General features: G+C 36.1%; 1 protein-coding gene across 5 annotated transcripts in view; it reads right to left on the bottom strand.

Moving 5' to 3' along the window:
* LOC136032738 (uncharacterized) overlaps positions 1-21,732 on the bottom strand; it is a 161,179-nt gene that overhangs the window by 48,390 nt on the left and 91,057 nt on the right. For 4 of the 5 annotated variants that reach the window (XM_065713068.1, XM_065713069.1, XM_065713066.1 and 1 more), the window contains 2 exons: positions 9,817-9,980; positions 4,732-5,011 (listed from right to left, as the gene is read on the bottom strand). In XM_065713068.1, the coding sequence (XP_065569140.1) occupies positions 4,732-5,011; positions 9,817-9,926 (390 nt within the window). In that variant the 5' untranslated portion in view covers positions 9,927-9,980. Of the gene's footprint in view, positions 1-4,731; positions 5,012-9,816; positions 9,981-16,729; positions 16,753-21,732 lie in introns of those variants that run through there. The other variant, XM_065713070.1, reaches the window with a different exon arrangement.

The raw sequence follows: 21,732 nt of genomic DNA on the forward strand, positions 1-21,732 counted from the left end.
TTGCCCTCGGATCTTTTTTTTATTCTTAAAAACTGAACTAGAACTTTCAGTTTCCAATCAAATGAGCCCTCTCTGAAGCTTATACGAGCATCTATTCCATAAGAACTATATATACCCCATGGACATAACTTACAACGCCTGCCCCCGGCCCCTGAAGGATTGTGTAGACCCCAGAATTTTCGTTATATGATCTTTGATTTTTTTTTTAAGTCGGCTGTCTCAAAGTTCTTATCGGATGAGTTTGAGGAAAATAGGGAGTGGATGAGGGGCTAGTTGCCCTCCGATCTCGTTTGACTCTTTAAAACGTGAGCTAGAACTTTCAATTTCCAATCAAATGAGTCCTCTCCGAAGTTTATACGTGCATTGAAAAGAATTACTGAGTTTATTAATGAATCATTTGAATCATTTATTTTACCAACAAGCGAGCAGAAGAAGGGAGATTTCTGTCGCAAGGGCCTTGTACCTGCCGGGAGTGGCGTCTCGCTTAAATTGCGAGGAATAGGTAGCAGACACCTACAATTCCCTCGTAATTGTCATATAAAATTGGTGTGTTTTAATCCACTCGGATACTCTTGTGAGACTAAGCCCTAACTTAGAGATAAATATTTTGCTGTTTATTTTATTTCTGGTCCTAATCATTTCTTTCAACCAGTTTGAAGTCGCTTTTACGAAATTTAATGATTATTCTCTCTGGCCAGTAAGAATCGTTCAAGCTAGTAAAGATACACGTGGCAAGCCAGTCTATATTGTATTCTTCTATGGATCTCATGATGAATTCTGTCTTATTGATGCAAATCTTCAAGTCTATGATCCTAGAGCTGATAGTTCAAGTGCTCCTGCTACAAACTAAGCTTTTGACGAGCTTGCTTCTGCACCTGATATTTATAAAAGGCTGTCTAAAACATGCCTTGCGCTGAAAGGCAGTGATAAAGGCAAACTTTAAGGCTTGACGCCCATATCATCTAGCAGTGTTAACTCGAGCAACTCAAGCTGAATTTGATAAAACCAAAAATGATTCAAGGGACACTATAACTCAAAAAGTTATCCTTGAATGCCGTTATCCTCGAATTTAATCCCAGGTTTCAACTAATCGAGAAATCGTTGAAAGGGCTGAATAACGAACTTGAGTACTTGGAAAAAAAAACTGAACAGGCTTGAAACTAAATTAGACGGTTATGAACAAGAACAACTACTAGATATCTTGTGTTTCACGGTGTTAAGACAGCTAACTAGAGTTGACACCTGTGTTGTCAATTATAAATCAGAAGATGTCGTTGCCTGAATTTACTACAAATGAGATTAAGAACGCTTATAGACTCAGTCCAAATAATGCTGCTACTGACTCGACTCAGCCTGCTCCAAGGATCCCTCAAGTTATTGTGAATTTTGTGAGCAAAGACATCGCCAAGAAAATGTTCAAGGCTTAAGGTAAACTGGCCTCTAGCGGTATTTTCGCTAAGGAGTCTCTGACCAAGCAAGGATCTTAAAATATGAACTAAAACTTTCAATTTTCAATCAAATGAGCCCTCTCTGAAGTTTATACGAGCATCCCTTCCATAAGAACCATATATGCCCCCAGAACATAACTTTCAACGCCTGCCCCCGGACCATGTGGGGTTGGGTCAACCCCTGAGTTTTGTTATATGACCTTTGAACTTTAAAACTGGCTATCTCAAAGTTCTTATCGGATAGGTTTGAAGAAAAAAGGGCATGTAGGGCGGGGCTAGTTGCCCTTCAATCTCTTTTGGGTCTAAAAAAATGAACTAGAACTTTCAATTTTCAATCAAATGAGCCCTCTCTGAAGTTTATACGAGCATCCCTTCCATAAGAACCGTATATGCCCCCAGGGAAAAACTTACAATACCTGCCTTCGGTTCGGGGGTTGGGGGGTGCGTTGCGTCACGGGGGGTAGTGAGCCAAATTCAAAGTCTATACGAACCCTTTTTCCATAAACACTGAAATGTTAACAATGGGAAGCTAATATAAATTATAGCCCTTGGCCTAAGGACCGTGAGGGGGAGGTCTCATCCCCAAAGACATAGTTACTGGAGCTTTCACATATGCTTAACAAAATGACTATCTCAAGATTTTTATTGGATGTGTTTGGGGAAATGATGGGCGAAAAGGGGGGCTGGTTGCCCTCAAGTTACTTTTGACTGTTAAAAAGGGCACTAGAACTTTCAATGTCCTATCCAATGAGCCTTCTCTAAATTTTATGTGACCACCCTTTCCTCTAAAACCTTATCTATCCTCTGGGCATAAAGTAAACCCTTACCCCGACGGTCTCTGGGGAGGGGGATTTAATTTTTAAAGATTTATTTACTTTAAAAATTTATTTCTTTAAAATTTATTTAAAAGATTTATTTACTTGACCTTCCAACTACGCTGAATAAAATGGCTATCTCAAAAATTTGATTGGATATATTTGGGGCAATGATAGGCATGGGGGGTTGGTCGCCCTCTAATCGCTTTCAATTATTGGAAAGGGCAACAGAACTTGCAATTCCCAATAGAACGAGTCAAATTTATTTCGAATTTCTACGACAACATTTGCTATACGAAGTGCCCCGGTCTGAATAACCCCAAATAAATTAAAAACTAAATTGCGCCTACATCGCTCTTTACATAGGCATCGCTCTTTTCAATTCCATGCAAGAACTCTCAAAAGCCACGTGATAACATTGATCTCTTTTAACAGCCTTATTGAAAACGTTTATAGTCCAAATCAAGCAGACGACTGACTAGTTCAAGTTTGAAGACGAAAGGCAGAAACATGGCAGTATGAATATAAGCAGGGAATGCAGGGCTTAAACTTTAGGTGGCATTTTTTTCCAAAGGGGATTTTATTAGCAAATTATAACGGAATCATATCGGAACGATACAGATATATCGGTATGGGTATAGGACCCAAAAAATCCATATTGGTCGGGCCCTAGTTTCCACACGCTGTTTGGCAGTAAACCATAGGCACAAAAATGTAAATTGTATTTCAGCATATTCTTCATCTTTTTAGTGGTTTAAGATTGTATCGCCCGAGGAAGAAAGTCGACGCATAACCCAAATTTTCTTGAATTTTTCTTTTATTTTTACTCCATTAGAAAAATTTACCCAGTTATTTTCTCTTTTTTGCTATATGACAGGTTGTGTTTTCTTTGCACTTATCTAGGTAAAATATTATAAGTATGGAATTTACCCTGATCTTTTCTTCACCAATAAGCAGATGAACTTAAATTACTTTGTGAAGCTACAAAAGACTTCCAATTCTCTACTGAGGGATTTCTTTTTTAGTTCGAAAATTCTGTATTTTTCACCCTTTTTTATAATGAATAGGCTGGTCTGCCTCCATTGCTATTGATCCAAAATACTAAAATGACGACCTCATCCTCAACCTCTTCTTCTCCGACAGTCTTGTAACTGGATAGAAATGACGCTGTGATGTTACAAAAAGCCTCCAATTCTTCATTAATGGGCAGAGCGAGGCTTTTTCTGTTCCGTCAGAAATTCCACCCAGTTTTACTATCTTTTACTTTATATGATGGACAGCCTATAAGTTTTCGTAGCAATTTCTCTCAAATGATGCAAGTTTTGATTTTATCCTCCATCCTTTTTTCTCGAATAAGTAATTTGAAAAGCATATGGCATTAAAAACGTTAATTTTCTACTGCAGGATAAAGAAAGGTTTTTTCCTCCTCAGTTGAGAATTTAGCTAATTTTTTTTTCGCTTTTCGATTGACTGTGTTTTTTGTTACCTCAGCCCTGTATCTCAGATATTATCAGCCTTAGCTTTAGCTTTATTCTTTTCTCTCCTAGAAGGTTCTAATTTGAGTGAAACAATATTGTGATGTTAAAAAACGGTTTGACAATGTTTTTTGTTACCTCAGCCCTGTATCTCAAATATTATCAGCCTTAGCTTTTGCTTCACTCTTTTCTCTCCTAGAAGGTTCTAATTTGAGAGAAACAATATTGTGATGTTAAAAAACGGTTTGACTGTGTTTTTTGTTACCTCAGCCTTGTATCTCAAATATTATCAGCCTTAGCTTTGGCTTCACTCTTTTCTCTCCTAGAAGGTTCTAATTTGAGCGAAACAATATTGTGATGTTAAAAAACGGTTCCAGTTCCCTATTTAGAGATTGCATGACCAAAACTGCATAAATCTAGAAAAGATACTACGACGTGGGCTTTTACTTTCCAAAGCAATAGAATGAATTTTTGAACGATATCTAAAGAAGTACAAGAATGAGATATATGGCAAATATGCATGTTAACTATAGAAAGTTTGAAAAATAATGCGATATTTGATAGCGGTATTTTAGAAAGATGCATGGCTTTGATGCCCAATTTAGAATACCTAACATTCTTTATATAGTTTATTCATTCAAGCTTTTCCTTTTTTCTTCTTAGCTAAAGAAGAAACAGGCAGTAAAAATGAAAAAAATGGCTTTTCGACAACAAACTAGAATAAATAATCACTGTGCAAAACACAATACTAAATAAAAAAAGCTTTCGAATTCCAGCTGATTCTATATCAGAAATACAGAGGCAATGATTACTACATCCAAAAATATGTCTTTTGCTGTCAAGACTGACACCATCATACATTTCAAGTATCGCATTCTTACACTGTTATACCAGTCCTGCTGGTTAATGTTGATGCATGTTTCATTCAAAATATTTATATAGAAAATAAGTTCAGAAACCAATGAAATAAAGTATACTTTTAAATTTTCTTACCATTTCTACAATCGACTTTAAATGTATTTCAGTTCTGTTCATGTCAATTAAAGTGTCAAACAACTGAGAATCTCTTTCTGCAATGACGTCTAGCATCAGCTTTCGTATTGAGGTTGCGCTGAACCGCGTTTCTTCCCCCATTTTACTTCTCTTCTTTGGTAGTCTCCTCATTGCCCTGGAAAATTTCTTTACGTCGCGAATGACTGAAGACCTTGAACTCGCGTCATCTCTTGATACGGGCGTATCAGAGAGAAATGTGTTCTGAACAGCAGGTTGGTACCTTAAACAAACCAAAATTTATTTTTGGAAATTTGGGGGGGGCAGACCCTCCTGAGTACGTGTCTGTATTGAAAAACTACTGAAATCACACCTTAATCCAGAAATAAATAACAGGAAAATGAATAGGGTTATGCATATTTATAGACCTGATGAAAAGTGTCATCAACTGCCTCTGCTCCCTCCCCCCCTTGTGAAACTTCTCCATATTGAATTTTGAGGCTGTGTCAAAAATAAAGGTTATATTAAAAAAATGAGTTTTGCTTACAGTAACAGAGTCTTACTTAACTGATGCAATATAAGAAGCTCAGTAGTAAAGATACTTTTAAGATAAAAAAAAATGCTCCGCAAAAGTTCAGGCTGATCCATTCTCTTGTTTGTGTTGTCTTCATCTGATATACTTTGCAGATCGTCCTGGACTTTGGTCAAAAAGCAGAAAAAAAGTAAATAAACGAGGAAAAGATGGTGATTGTTTTCTATGAACGAGAAATAAATAAAATAAATCAATTGACAATAGATAAGAATTTCAGAAAATAAAGATATAACAAGGAAATACCATGTATTTCGTTGGTAAACTGAATGAAGCCAATAAACTAAGAAAATCAATTAATAGAAAAATTCGTAAATTGGCATGATCGTACTACAAAAATAAGGTCGAAGAATCGTTCACTAATAAACTAAGAAATTGGTATTCTTAGGTTAAAAAGCAGCGTGGCAGGAGGTTTGAGCGGCTTAACTTCAATCTACTCGAGTCCCCAGATGTTATTGACGATAATGTAAATAAATTCCTTGCTTATATAGTCCAGAGCCTTCTAGCATTGTCCGACCAACTACCAACTAGATCCCTATCCCCTTCTTTTCCCACTGTTTCCTCGTCCGAGATAGAACAAAGAATTAAAAAACTAAGAAAAATAAGGATACCCCGGGGTATCCAAAGGATACCCTTTGGATACCCCGTTTTCTCTTATTAGTGCCTTTGGTGACTTCCTTTCTAAGCTCATGTCTTTCCTATTTAACGAAATTACCGAGTCTGGGCGAATTCAAACAATTTGGAAACAGGGTTTCATAATTCCTTTGAAAAGGAAAAACGGAAAACGTGGTTTTGAAAGCGTTCGTCCTATTACTCTTACTCCTATTTTCTCGAAACTTTATGAAGAATTCCTTGCAGATTGGCTTGAGGAAAAAAACCTACCTGTTACTGACCTAAAGCGATTCGGGAACCAAAAATCCACTTCTACTTCCCCCTACATCGTTTCCCTTATTGACCACATCAGGCAAATCCTCGAAAAGCCTAATTCCTGGCTAAATTTAATTTCCAATGACCTTCAGAAAGCCTTTGACCTGGTTAACCACAATATATTGATTGTGAAACTTGTCAGCGAGTTTCATATTGATCCCTTACTGTTGAAATTGGTTGCCTCTTTCTTAACAGACAGATCGCAGGTTGTGAAATACCAGAATCATTATTCAAATCCTCTCCCTGTCCACAATGGAATACCCCAAGGTACTCTCCTATGTCCCCTCCTTTTTTCAGCCATGATTAACAGCCTCACGAAGGAATTTCCTGACAGATGGAAATTTATTGATGACCTAACGCTTTTTGAAACTTGCTTCATAAATTTAATGAGTTACCCTATGAGTATCCTCAATGAAATTGGAGATTGAGGCCGTGGACTTAGATATGACAGTAAACCGTTCTAAGTCCGTGATAATGACGATTTGTTTCCTCAAATCCTGGACCTGTTTTCTTATCATATCCCTCATGAAATTTCTGTGTCCTCATTTAAACTACTTGGCGTCGCAATTTCTTGAAATTTAAAGTGGGATATCCACATTAAAGACATCATCCATAGAGCTAATGTGTCTATCACCCTCCTTAAGCTCTTCGATAAATTTAGCATCCCCCCTTCCCACTCCTTAAGGATTTACACTTATTTTGTCCGCCCGCATCTCGAACATACTTGTCCAGTTTGGCACCCTGGTCTCTCTCGCGAAGAATTGAGAAAAATTGAATCAATCCAAAACATAGCCTTAAGAATAATTTTCAAAGAAGGCAAGGTACCATACTCTCTACTTCTAAAAAAAAATCTAGTTTGGAAACGCTTGAATGAAGAAGGTTTTCGTTGTACGCTTGTTTTCAAAAGACGCAATAACAAACCCTCGGAAGGCAAGTATCTTCTCAACGGCACTCCCCATCCAGATTACGGCCGCCTCGAGCTGTTTCTGAGCCCATCCCTATTTTGTCCTCCATTCGCTGCGTTACTTCCAGATATGAAACAATTTTTATCCCCTTCATCACAGAAAAAATGAATAAAATATCCCACTAGTTCCTCCATTTTTTCTCTATTTTTTTTTATTGGCTGATGGTGCTGCCCAGGCTGGTACTCTAATTTCCTTCTCCGCTTTTGTCTCCCCTTTTTTGACCAGTTTTGTTTTTATCTTTATAACTCATTTATTGACTTTATGCAGTTAAATTATTGACACTTTTTAGTGTCCCTTTTAATTTGTATATATATATATATATTTATATCATGATCTTTTTTGTATTTATTCGCTTATTCTGCCCCTTCCCCCTTTTTTAATGTCCTCTTTAATTCTTTTTCTCACTTGAATTTGTTTAAGTTTAGTTTGACCAGTTTTTATCTTTGTTGCTTCTTAATTGACCTATTAGAGTTTAACTATTGACTCATTAATTATTATTCATTATGATTTTTCTTTTTAGTTGTCTTTGTTTTTTGCATTTTTGCAAATTTTAGTGCAACCATATGATTTTTCGACTCCGCAGTCCAAATTTGGCCCTTTGTGGGCTTGTGATAGAGATTTTAAAAAAAAAATAAATATCTTATCTCCTATCTCTCCTATGTATCATAATCTTGAAATAGATAGGATTTTTTTTTCACCTATAGATAATAATTTCCCACCCTTTCTACTTCTAAAGTTTCAAAGTGTATGTGAGCCGTGATTACATTCAGTATTTGACCCACTGATCCCGTGCGATGTGTTTATTATACAAATATTTTGCGATAAGTCTCTAGATACTAAGCGTAAATATTTAGAGAAAGAAGATTTCTATATCTTTAGGTCAATATCCCATTCCCCCAAGCTTCAAAAGGGAGTTTAGGCGCTAAAATGGCTTAGGATGGAAAAGAAAACTGCGCCATCGGAATCACAACGGTTAAAAATGTATGCAAGAAATATTTACTTCCCCACCTTGATCAAAAAGTAAAATCACTTTTCTGCATGGGAAGCAATGATGTATCTACGTATTTTTTGTGTTTTTCCCTGGGGTGACCCTATCCAACCATGGTCGAAAAGACCTATCCAGCAACTGGTCTAGAAGACCCACTTGAAAGAAAATTGTAATATCTAGTGCTATTTTGAAACAACATAAGACATTGTTTTGTGCCATTAAACATCAATTTTTGTCCAATGGTGGGAAAATACAAAAAATAGAAATCATAAGACAGATAATAGATTTTCCTTAGAGCAAAACCATAAAGTACAGATTTGAAGCCAATTATCAATCTTGAAAAACCCAAGCAGAGCGGTGTTTTCAGTCATTTTTGCCACAAAAGATGGGAGGGGGTTGTAGGGTTTGGACCGGCAGGCTATTTATGGAATTTTCTTCTCCTAAGAGAGCATCACTTTTTTCTGGGTGGAGGGGTCATTTTGTGTTTTTATTAAATTGGTGGTTTTTAGAATTCTGGAGACAATTGAAAATACAACTGTTACTGGAGCCTGTTTTGTAGATGCGTTTTTCATAATCAAACAGTTCGTGGTAACGAACTGTAGTAAGGAGCGACCCGTTTTACTGTTTTTACTGTTTTAAAAAGTAGAGTTAAGAGAAAGAGTCAAACTTTAGCGTAAAGAGCAGGGCGTTGATGAGGAAGCAGCCCCTTTCATATATGAAGTAATTTCTGTTCGTTTTAAGTTTTAATGTCGCTCCTTACTTTCAGTTAAAAAAACTTGTTTTTTTTACTTAATATGTGAAGAAATAGTTTTTGTTGTGTATAAGTTTCATTTTCGATCTTTACTTCCGTAAAAATAAGTTTTTTTTTCAATTGATCCTATTTTAAGAACTATGTCAGCCTTCCAAAATAGAGGCATAATAATCTAGAGGCTGTCTTAACATCAGCCACGCCAATAATTAAAGGTGCGAAATTTCAAAAGAAAGGGAAAAATTGTCCTATCTGTTGTCGGGGTTGTTGAGGTCTATGGACAGAAGAATGCAGCTACAGAATCCATGGAATACCCAAGGAAAACATAAAATCCTACTGAAAATGTCATATATGCTCTTTCCTTATGATATTTACACTGAAACACCAGATAATTCCCCTACAGATTCTAACTTTTAGTTCAACATCAACATGTGGTCACACCCACATTCTGATCAAATATGATCTGCGACTTTTTTTCATCTGTGGTATCGGGCATTGTTACTTTTTGTTATAAGGGTTTTAGACAAAGCCCTTACAAAAACAATGGAGAACCTTACTAGCCAACTAAAGGAAAAAAATCTCAACTCTGAGAAAAATTCTAATCTTATAACTGTGAACGATTAGGAACCTAAAAAGCAGTGGGAACCTAACTGTGAACCTAAAAAGCAGCCGAGTTTTTGCGGTGACTTACTTGGACCATGAGACTTTTGCGGCACCTTGGCCTACAGAAAATTCTACTGAATTAGAATTGTATTCAATGGATTTTCTGCGGAAATTTTTTTGAAGCTTAATAAATTACAAAAAAGAGCTAATGGCTTGAAAATAATAGGTCAACTTCCTGTTGAAATAAACTGGAGAATGTTAAACTTACCGGTAAAATCTTTTACTGGACAAATGGATGCTATTATCTTTACCCATGATAGGAGTTGTGCCGTAGACTACAGAAAGTCGCAGAACAAGTAAGTACACAAACTGATTCATATTTCTTCTTCCTCTCAGCAAAGATTACTGGATTCTTTTTCATGCCTTGGGTATCTGGAATATGATGTCAGTATGATGTCAGTATGATGTCAGTATGATGTCAACCTTGTAAAGGCGACCACTAATGAAACATGAATTAAGGGTTCTTAGGCTTAACATGGGTTAGTTTCAAATATGAAACTGAAATCATTTCATACTCCCCTGGCCTAGGTTGTGATTCTTTTTTGGACCACTCATGCTTCAGTGCCATACTTCACCACTGTCATCACTGTACCTTCCAATATTCTAATCTTGATTTGCAGGATTATCTTGAAATTCTTCCAAACTTTTTTTAACTGTGAAAAAAAACTCCTTGAACCTTGGCTATTCTGGTTTTAACATTTTCACTGTTTCCACCATCCAGGGGCAGATTCAGGGGGACCCCGGCCCCCCAAAATTACTTTTAGTGCCCTCATTCCTTATTTTTTCTGTTTTTTTTACTCTTTTTTAGAATAAATTGGTCAGTTTGGTCAATTATTGGCACCTTTCTTACACTGGGTCCCTTCCAAAATTTTGCTCATTGGCGCCCTTGTCACATTGGGCCTCCCCCAAGACTTTGCTCTAGATCCGCCCCTGCCACCGTCTTTACTAATAGTACTACCAAGGTAAGTGAAGCTGTCCACCTGATCAATCTTTTTGTTACCCAGCGTCACCTTTTCATCTTCACTAATTCCTAGCCTTAAGGAGGCCCTAGACGGTCAATCATTTTGATCAAAAGATTCCGTCAATCGATTGCCTCAAGCATGATTGACCGTCTAGGAACATATTTGAAGCTTTAGTCAATCGATTGACGGTGATTGATAGAAAGTTTAAACGACTCAATCATTTTGATATAAGCAGTGTGTTAGATTAGCTTTGGTCGTGATTGAAGGGCTTATTGAAGCGTTGATTGAAGATTAATTGAAGCGCACGTCAATGGGTTGACCGAAGTTTTTTATCAAAATTATTGACCGAATAGAGCCTCCTTTTACTGACTTAGTCTTCTCAACATTATTTTTAAACCTATTCTAGCACCCTGAACTCGCAAAATCTCTAAAAGTTAATTCATTTTGCTCACACTTTTATCTATGATGTTCAAATCATCAGCGTAATCAAGTCCAGTAGAGTTCTTCCTCTTCATTTAATTCCGTGGTCTCCCATCGCCTTTCTTGTGCTCCTTAAGACAAAGTCAACTAAAATGATCCATATGAGATGGGATAGAACACAACCCTGCTTAACTCCTGATTAAATTCTCCATGAGGAAATTCGTCGATTTCTAAGAAATTCCACTGAGGGGGGGGGTGCGGATTTTGGGCATGATATGGCAAGCGATCAGAAATTAAATAAAAATAAATAATTTTTTAAATGATAGCAGCGTAAGGAGAATTTTCCAAGTGGAATACGAGGAAATTATCCAGGGGGAATTTTCAGCGAGGATGAAATTCTCCAGAGGGAATTTTCCAGGAGGGGGGGGGGTAAACGGGTAGAACTTTCCATGGAGAAGTTTTTCGTGGGAGGAGGGGAAATTTTCAATAGAGGGGATTGGTTTTTTCGGCATTATTTGAAAAACGAAAAGAAAAAAATTAAAAAAAGCAAATTGTTTTTAACTGAACGTAAGGAGCCAGATTAAATCTGAAAACGAACAGAAATTGTTTAATATATGAGGAGGGACGCCCCCTTCTTAAGACCTCAATCTTTACGCTAAAGTTTGAACTGTTGTCCCAATTCTTCAAGAACGACTCCTGAAACGCATCTTTTTTAAAAACAAGTCCTGGAACTAATTGGAATTAGAGGTTTTTTAAAGTACTAAAACACTTTAACGTGAAGAGCGAAGAATACAGGAGGGGGTATCCCCCTACTTATGCGGAATAGCTTCTATTCGTTTATGTTTTTGATATTTATTCTTACTTTCAGTTGAAAAAACTTTTTTTCTATATGTAATGCTCCTAAGGTGACCATTATCTTTGTTTCCAAGGTGAATGCATGAACCACAAATTTTATTTGGAGGACTAAACTCCCTTGAAACAGCTTTTCAAATTGTTTGCTGGTAATCTTGCACTCCCTTTTCATCACGTTCTGTTTGAACTTTGATCGGGGAAGTAGTAATTATTTTAAAGATCGTAGTCGCCTGAGTTTGCTAATTAAGATTTAAAGTGAAACCAAGCAGTTTTGAGATTTAGTACTCACTAATGCCACTATTGTCTTTTTCACCTTGAGATAATCCTGTTTGATTTCCAGTTGAGGTATAAGTACAGTTTGTATTTTTTTTGCTACTATTCTAGGTGACTAAATTACTAAAGTGATTCTAATAAGTTGAGAGTAGGCTGATCAGGCTACAATTTAAACAATAGTATCCTATTTCTATGATTAATAAGATAGGATTACATCAGTATTTGTACAAAGGACTTGTTTAGGTTGCAAATACCGATTTTAAGAAAGAAAAACCAAATGAATATGCATAAACATACTAAAAACAACAAGGATTCCTTTGATATTTTCACTGAAAAAAATTTTAAAAATGAAAAGTTTGCCCCCCCCCCCTGTAGTTGAAAAAATATATTTTATCCCCTCCCTCTATTATTATAAGTTTCGATTGGGCAAAAAAGTATTTCCAACTGTGCAAAGTCAGTTTGGCAAATATGGTTCAATGGTCTCTTCACATAGCCAACGAATCTCCACGTTTTTATTATGCCCCCCCCCCCAAAAAAAAAATGTCACTTGAACCATCAGTTTTAAACAGCTCATAATAAGCAGCAAAACTGTAACCTTTAAACTATAAGTAAGTAGCAGCCCAGCTCAATAGTAACCGAAACTCTAAGAAACGGAGTTTTGATAACAACATATATATCAAAAGAACCGAAATTTTACGGTGATTTCAAATATATAAGTCTTATTAAGTTTAGTGTTACTCATTAAAGGTTACGGACATCGCTAAAGGTCATAGAACCTTAATGAAAATCGTGCCATCAGATTCAGCGCATCAGAAAACGCTACTCTAGAGGTTTCAAGCTCATAGCAGCAAAAATGTGGAATTTTGTGTTTTTTTCTTTGCCAGAAGAAAGATAGCAAATGCGTGTTTTATTTTGTATTTTTTTTTCAGGGCTGATCCGCTTGACCCAATGGTCCTAGTATATCGAAAGAGGGCTCATTCGAATAAAATATAAGTTCTGGTGCACTTTTTAAGTGACTAATAAATGGGATGGCACCTAAGCCCCCTCCCACGCCCCTTTTTCTCAAAATCGTCCGATCAAAATTTTGAGATAGCCATTTTATTCAGCTTAGTTGAAAGGCTGAATATCTATGCCATTGGAGATATCATGACCCCCCACAGCCCCTGGAATAAGGTCTTTAAGTTGCAAAACTTGCCCATGGTTTACGTATAGTATTTAATAATAGGAAGTATGTGCACATTTCTTGGGTGGGAGGGCCGATTTTTTTCTGGTGGGATTTTCCAAGAGGAGGGAAGTTTCCTTGGATTAAATTTTTCAGGGGAAATATTACACTGGGTGATCTGCCAAAATTCCTTTAAGAAATTTGTCTTATGTCTTGCTTTGTCTTTGCTGACTCAATTTTACGCGTGGAGATGTAAAGGGTAATTGCCCGAGGTAAATTTTCACTAGGATTGAATTGTCTAGAGAATAAATCCGTGGGGAGGAGGGATTTTTCCTTTGAGATGTAGCCAGATTTCCTGGGATTTCAAAAAAAATGATCAGAAATTAAATATAAAAAAACAAGATTTTTCAACTGAAAGTAAGGAGCAACATTAAAACTTATAACGAGCAGAAATTATTACGATATGAGGGGATTGCTGTTCCTCAGCACCTCGCTCTTTACACTACAGTTTGAATTCTATTCTAATTCTATAAAAAAGGCTCCTGAAACACTGTGTTCATGTGTAAGTTCTTAGACCACTAAGAAATTTTTTACAATTTCATGGACTATGAGGAAGAGCTGCTTGTATATATATATATATATATATATATATATATATATATATATATATATATATATATATATATATATATATATATATATATATATATATAAAGGTAAAGGATATGGCATTAGACTTTACAGTCCCTACCGGCGGTGCTGATCTCCGTTTCTTGGCCCTTCAGCCAGGAAGTGCAATGAGGGGGCCAACCATCCTGTGCTTTCGCACACCCTTCCTGTTTACCTTCCCCAGATTTCTCCAGGTACCCATTTAAAGCTGGGTCGACTCTGGCTAAGCTAACAGAGTCACGCCACTGACTCCCGTCTCAAACTGAACAATTGTGTACACTGGGATTCGAACCCGCGTCCTTTCAGACAAAGAATCCCAAATCCAGCGCACCAACCGATTCGGCTATGACGGCTTCTCTCGGCTAGGACGGCTATATATATATATATATATATATATATATATATATATATATATATATATATATATATATATATATATATATATATATATATATATATATATATATATATATATATATATATATATATATATATAAACCGTTCATATGAAACAATTTCAGTTCGTGAAAATTTACTAGATGTTTTCCAAAGAAATTACCTACGGACCGTTCTGGGTACCCGGGTGACAACAGATTTTCAAACAGCAGAGTATACGAAAAGTGTGGGTCAATCCCGCTTTTTAGAGCTATAGTGAGAGACAGTTTGAAATGGCTAGGGCACGTTTTACAGATGAAGGGTGACAAATTGACGAAGACTGTGCTTTTTGGCCAACCGTCTAGGGCTAAACAAAAAGCAGGTCGTCCGCGGTTTGGGTGGGAGGATGTCACAAAGAAAGATTTAAAGGAAATGGATACTTCCTGGGAGGGTGTAAAGAGAGAGGCTTTGAATAGATTGGGATGGAGGGGGAGCATGTGTAGCTGTGTTGGCGGCAGGTGGCTGGGTGCGTCGGTGATTTTTTGGTAGTAGTAGTAGTAGTGGTGGAATTTCTCCCACTAGGAATCCTCCAGAAAATTCCAGCCGTGCTGAAAATTTCCTTCTGACAGTTCCCTTGGAAATCTTGCAAATGCGCCCCGTGTAGCATTTTCCTGGAAAAATCAACCTTGGAAATGTTCTTACCCACGGAAAATTCCACCCTTGGAAAATCTTATCCTGCACAAAACTTCCCCCTCCCCTCCTGAAAAATATGCATACAACCCAATAACGAATACTATATGTAAAAATTGGCAAATTTTATAGCTTATTGCTTTTTCACCAGAGGCTTTGGGAGGCTATATCATCCCCAAATGCATAGTTGTTGGACCTTTATACTATTTTGAACAAAATGGATATCTCACAATTTCGGATGACTTTGGGAAAGATGGGGCATAGGAGGGGGCTAGTTACCCTCAAATCTTTCGAAGATAATTTCTTAAACTACATTAGATGCCATAATACAAAGAAAGAAAACGATCAAAAATGGGTTTTTAAGGCCAAAAAAGAATACAGAAAAAACACACAATGCAAATATCTCGAGGGGACAACCACCTCTCTTCTCCAGCGCGAACAAAATAGTATTTTCAAGGAAAATACTGAAGAAATAACCAACAAAACAAACGTGGAAAGTCAATGTGAGAAAATACCACAAAAAAACAATGAAAAATCCAAAAATTAAAAGATAAATAAAATTCAATAAAAGCCAAGAATTATAAGAAGTAAAACCAAATACCTAATAACCATAAAGCAAGTCATTCACCAACATCCGCAAATCAAAAATTGTTTTTTTTTTTAAGGCCAGACGAGAATACTGAAAAAAAAACACAAATCGAATATTTCACGAGGACAACAGCCTCTTTTCTTCAGCGCCAACAAAATAGTATATTCAAGGAAAATGTCGAAGAAACAAACGCGGAAAGTCAATGTAAAAAAAAACAACAACAAAAACCCAATGAAAAAAAAACAAAAAATTAAATAATGAATAAAAGCCGAAAATTGTAAGAATTAAAACCAAATACCTTTGATTATTTATTTGTTTTTTATTTATTTGATTATTATAAAACGAAGTTTCCCGACTGAAGTAAAGAGTTTGAGAGGAAAATTTGAATGAATAATAACTTTACTCAATAGTTTATACTACACATATTTACAAAATTAGCTACAATAAACTGACTTATGATGTTTTGTTATTTTTGTAGGATTCTGTAGAAAAACTAATATCCTACTGCAAACAAATCCCGCCTAAAAACGGGATTTTCTCATAAAAGTAAAAGAGTCCTTGACTGCCTGGTAGAAAATAAGACTAATCTGTTAGGTTATTGGGTTATATACAATTTAAATTTTATAAGAAACTGAAGAAAGCTTAAAACTGCTACTTCTTGGAATTCTAAAAATATAGAAAAATATCATGAATAATAAGTTTACTTCAGCTAGTTTTTTAGATACATGTTGCATAAACTATGGAGCACGAATTTTTGTTTGGCTCACGTATCAACTTGGTCCCTATTTAAATCGCACAAATTTAGTTTTTTTAGAATTAATTTTGTTCGTTTTTTTTCTCAAATATACAAATTAAAATCTAGAAGAGGATCTTTATCTTGTTTAGACGATGATAATAAAGAGGTTAACACGAGTTTTTGTTGAAATGGGCGTAGGAGCAGGTTTTATTTCCTAGCTCTCTTAAAATTTCCCACGAAATAGATGTAACTTTGTCCCAGATAAAACTGTTGACTTTGAACCAGATTATATAGCCCGAGAAAAGAAAATTCAAAATTTTAAAATTTTAGTAAGTTGCAGTTTAGCAACGAACAGAAGGAGTTTGTGCATAGCCTGAATAAAAAAAATACTACCGTTTAGTGAGTGTTAGTGCCATATCAAAAACTTAAACGCCAGCTCGCTCAAAGTGTGTTGTTGATGGACGGGTGCAAAAGTTGATTCAATACCCCTCCAATGGTGGATTATCAATAAGACCTTTGTAATTATTAGAAAATGAGGGTATAAAAACGACACCTGTAGACAAAAAAAAAGCTCTAAGGCTATTTTCCTGTGTAGAAGATAAACCGATTAATAACGTGTCGGTTTTATTACTGACAAGTGTTAGCGTGCGAGTGTGGAAAATGTGGAAACGACAAAAACAAGTCAAGATTCATCTGCCGAACGCTTGGAATAGAAATTATGTAGAATATTTGAGAAGGAGACAAATGCAGAGAGAGAAAGAGAGGGAGTAGATACGGAATGGAGGAGCAAAATAGAGTTATAAAATGTTACTGAGGTTAAAATTAATAATTATATAATTAACTACTTCCAAGATACTAATTTTTAAGTTTCATATTTTTGCTTCAGACTTAAAGAACCAAGGGGTATCATAAGAAATTTAGTAATGCCTTTGTGGGTCCTTTAAAGAAGGATTAGATTGGGGTGTCTAAGGAAGTTGTAAAGGCAATGCACTCTACTCCCTTTAGGTTGGATAAAGGGGTAGAAAAGGTTGAGAGGACACTGGGTGTCGCATAGTTAATTGAGAACAGGGTTTCAAGGAAAATAATTTGTGTGTATATTATTCAGGTATGGAGGAAGGGGAGCCGGGTGGCGAAATGGCACCCTGAAAAACTTGAAAGGTTAGTTTTGTGGTTTGGTAATTTGTAGTACTCTGCCTTGTATGAATGAATTATGTTTGGTTACAAGATTTGTCTTTAAGGTAGGTGACATAAAGTTAAGGTAAGTTTAAGTAAAAGGATTACTACACCACTAAGTAGAGATTTTGGATTTTTGTTAAGAATTCAAAAAAGACCCTGGGGCAAGGGCCATAAATAATGCAGTTTGAAAATACGTTTTATAATTGAGAAGGGGAGCATTATTTGATGGTGGGTGCGTGACTGGCTTGAAGTACTCGGGAATTGTTCCCAAGGCCAAAAGGGAAAAAAACCTTCTATGGGAGGGGGAAGTAAATAACGACGAAAACCACACTGCCTTTCCATCACAAACATCAAAAACAAGAAGAACAAATGGGATTTTTTAAGACAGTGGGAAACAAATTAGAATGAATAATTCGGCCCTATGTCCAAGGGCCGTCCTCAGCAATACAAATAAGAAAAAACAACTTACAAAAGGATAAAATCAATACAACTAAAATGAACAGTTTTTCAAAACAGTCCCGGCATTCTTACCTCAGCGAAGTTCAACCAGGACTGATAAATAAATTGTTATGAAATGAGGCAATTCATTGAAATGAAAGAAAATGATTTAAAAACACGTTTTTAATGCCAGCCTAGCTTTTTTCGCTGCTGATCTTATAGGTCTATTTGTGACAGGTTCTGTGTTTATATCACAGTAATAATACATAATACTGTAAAAAATAGTACTGTAATAGTAAGTAATAGTTTAATAGTAAGTAATAATACTGTAAATAATACAATTCGCAAATTGTTCACGCTTAAGTTTTACGATGGATACGGGGGGGGGGAGGCTTCTTTGATTACTGGTGTGTGATTTGCTTGTATTTTTCAGGGTCCGGTCTCTAGGTGAAAAGGATAAAAATATTAGCCATAAGAGGGGGGTAAGAGCACAAAACCCGACAAAAAACTTTTTCCCCCTCATCAGTTTGTAACTTGTGGTCTTAAGCCTATATGCCAAGATGTACTTAATGTGCGAAAACGTGTACTGGGACAAATTCCCCTTGGAAGTTAGATTGAAACTCATATATTTAACTCATCACACTGAGGAGACACCAATGAAGAAAAAAAAAATAGAAACAAAAAATCGGTTCCTCCTAAACCGGAGTCCGAAAAGGGGCAACAAATAATCCTGGTATCTTGAGGCTATGGTTAAATGTAAATAAAAACAATGTGTGTATCCAGGTCCTCAAACTTACTTATCTGCAGCACTTTGAGAACAAGGAAGAATTTGAAGATACAACACAGAATTTAGAAGTACAAATTAAGGGCGTCCATTTGGGGATAAGAAGAGAGAGAATTGAGCCAGAAGACTACAAAATTTCTGTGATGGAAGGAGGGCAGGGATTAAACAATTTTGTCTCAGATTCACGAAAAGATTTTACAATATAAGCTTCTGTGAGACTTTGGCTGTTTCAAACAGTTCGTGGTAACGAACTGTAGTAAGGAGTGACCCGGCTCAATAGTAACCGAAACTCTAAAAAATGGAATTTTGATATCAATAGTTACATCAAAAGAATTTCATTTCAATGCTGATTTTAAATATATAAGTTTCATCAAAATCAGTTTTACCCATCAACAGTTAAGAGCCTGAGAAAATCTGCCTCATTTTAGAAAATAGGGCAAAACAACCCCCTAAAAGTCAAACAATCTTAACGAAAATCACACCATCAGATTCCACGTATCAGAGAACCTAATTGTAGAAGTTTGAACCTCCTATCTACAAAAATGTAGAATTTCGCATTTTTTGCCAGATCACGGATGCGTGTTTATTTGTTTGTTTTGTTGTTGTTTTATTTCCCCAGGGGTGATCGTATCGACTGAGTGGTCCTAGAATGTCGCGAGAGGGCTCATTCTAACGGAAATTAAAAGTTCTAGTGCCCTTTTTAAGTCACCAAAAAATTGGGGGGCACCTAGGCCCCCTCCCACGCTCAGTTTTTCCCAAAAGTCACCGAATCAAAATTCTGAGATAACCATTTTATTCACCATAGTCGAAAAACCTAATAACCCTGTCTTTAGGGACGGCTTACTCCCCCACAGTCCCCGTGGGATGGGCTGCAAGTTCCAAACTTTGACCTGTGTTTACATATAGTAATGGTTACTGGGAAGTGTACAGACGTTTTCCGGGGGATTTTGTTTTGTTTAGGGGGTAGATTTGAGGGGGGTTACGTGGGAGGATATTTCCATGGGGAAACTTGTCATGGTGGAAGAGAATTTCAATGAAGGGGGCGCAGGATTTTCTAGCATTATTTGAAAAAAAAATTGAAAAAATAAATATGAAATTTTTTTCTACTGAAAGTAAGGAGCAGCATTAAAACTTAAAACGAATAAAAAGTATTACGCATATGAGGGGCTTATCCTCATTATACCTCACTCTTTACGCTAAAGTAGTTTTAGTAATTTCAACCATTTATTATACGGTCTGTGTGATTCAGAGCTCATTCTTAAGGAATTGGGACAAAATTTAAGCTTTAGGGTAAAGAGCGAGGTATCGACGATGGTTGAACCCCCTCATACGCGCAATAAAAACATACGAATATAGAAGTTCGTTACGTAAATTAATTCGTAAGTTAAGTATATTTTTTACTAATGTAAACGTTTGTAAAAAATTAAAAGTCGTAGTTGCTTTTTTAAGTAATCAAAAAATTGGAGGGCAACTAGGCCTCCTCACTCGCTCCTTTTTTTTCAAAATCTTCCGATTAATTGCAATTAATGAATATGCAAATTTCGTTCTAATTATTTATATGTGGAGAGCCAAGATCAAAACATGCATTAATGCAAAAACATCCAGAAATTAAATAAAAAAAAACAAGTTTTTTAAATGAAAGTAAGGAGCAACATTAAAACTTAAAACGAACAGAAATTACTCCGTATATGAAAGGGGCTTTTCCTCCTCAACGCCCCTCTCTTTACCCTAAAGTTTCTTAGTGTTTTAAAAATAGAGTTAAGAGAAAGAGTCAAACTTTAGCGTAAAGAGCGGGGCGTTGAGGAGGAAAAGCCCCTTTCATATACGGAATAATTTCTCTTCGTTTTAAGTTTTAATGTTGCTCCTTACTTTCATTTAAAAAAAACTTGTTTTTTCTTATTTAATACTTAGACAGCGCTAGGGTGTTACTTCTAATTCTTGTAATTTTTATAAAGGAAACTAAACAAAAGACAAATAAATTACAAAAATGGATGTGGGGTATCATAAATTTTTAAAATTCCATAGGGGGGCAAGGGCTTATAGTCCCCTGCCGCTGTATTTGCCTAACACTGGTTGACAGAGTTCCTGAAAAAGAAATATTGAATAGTCCAAAAGTTCTGAGCCAAATATTAACAAGCTCGGATTTCAAAGTAGGTTGGTTCAGTTGATTTTCGGAATTTTTTTTAGTACCCATATCGGCATATTTGGCAACAGATTACAAAACTGTTCACTTTAGTAATTACATTTTTTCCCGTGTTTTCATCCGTGACATAGGTTAAATAGTTTGAATTAGACTGCCTGAACAAAATGATTGAATCAAAAGATTCTCGTAAAAGTGGACCACCTTTAAATACCAACCGTAAATTAACGATAAAACACACCGATCAGTACCCAAAAAGGAAATGGCGTGACACCGAATGATATTAATCCTTCTCTTATTACCATTTGTTGTGACTGTATCCAAATTTGCTTAGTGAAATATATGGAAGAATTAAGTTAATGATCAAAAAGGAGGTCGTTCAAAAGGGATATAAACTGTTGTTGAATTCAGTAAAAAAAAGATAGAATTAGTTTAATGGCATTTGGGACAGACAATCTATAAATCTTCTACCTAGCAGCATTGCCATATTTGTTAAAAACGAAAAAGAATCGAAAAGTAAAAAAAAAGCAAGAACTAAAGGCTAGAAAAAATTGTACATCTTAGAGTGTGAAGTGCTAGCAGGGGGGTATCAATTTACGAAAACATGGAAGGTTGAAGATAATTCTTTATTGGAAGAAACTGAGAAAATGTGAGGCATTTGTAACTTACGAACGGGTGATCAGATCTTAATGAAATTTGATGTTTAGAAGGATCTTGTGCTTCAGAGCTCTTATTTTAAATCATGATCAGATCCGGTGACATTGGGGGGAGTTGGAGGGGAAAACTGGAAATCTTGGGAAACGTGAAAAATGAGGTTTCTTTATCTTACGAATGGGTGATCGGATCTTAATGAAACTT

Source organism: Artemia franciscana, chromosome 11 (genome assembly GCF_032884065.1).
Source record: "Artemia franciscana chromosome 11, ASM3288406v1, whole genome shotgun sequence".
NCBI classification, from domain to species: domain Eukaryota; kingdom Metazoa; phylum Arthropoda; class Branchiopoda; order Anostraca; family Artemiidae; genus Artemia; species Artemia franciscana.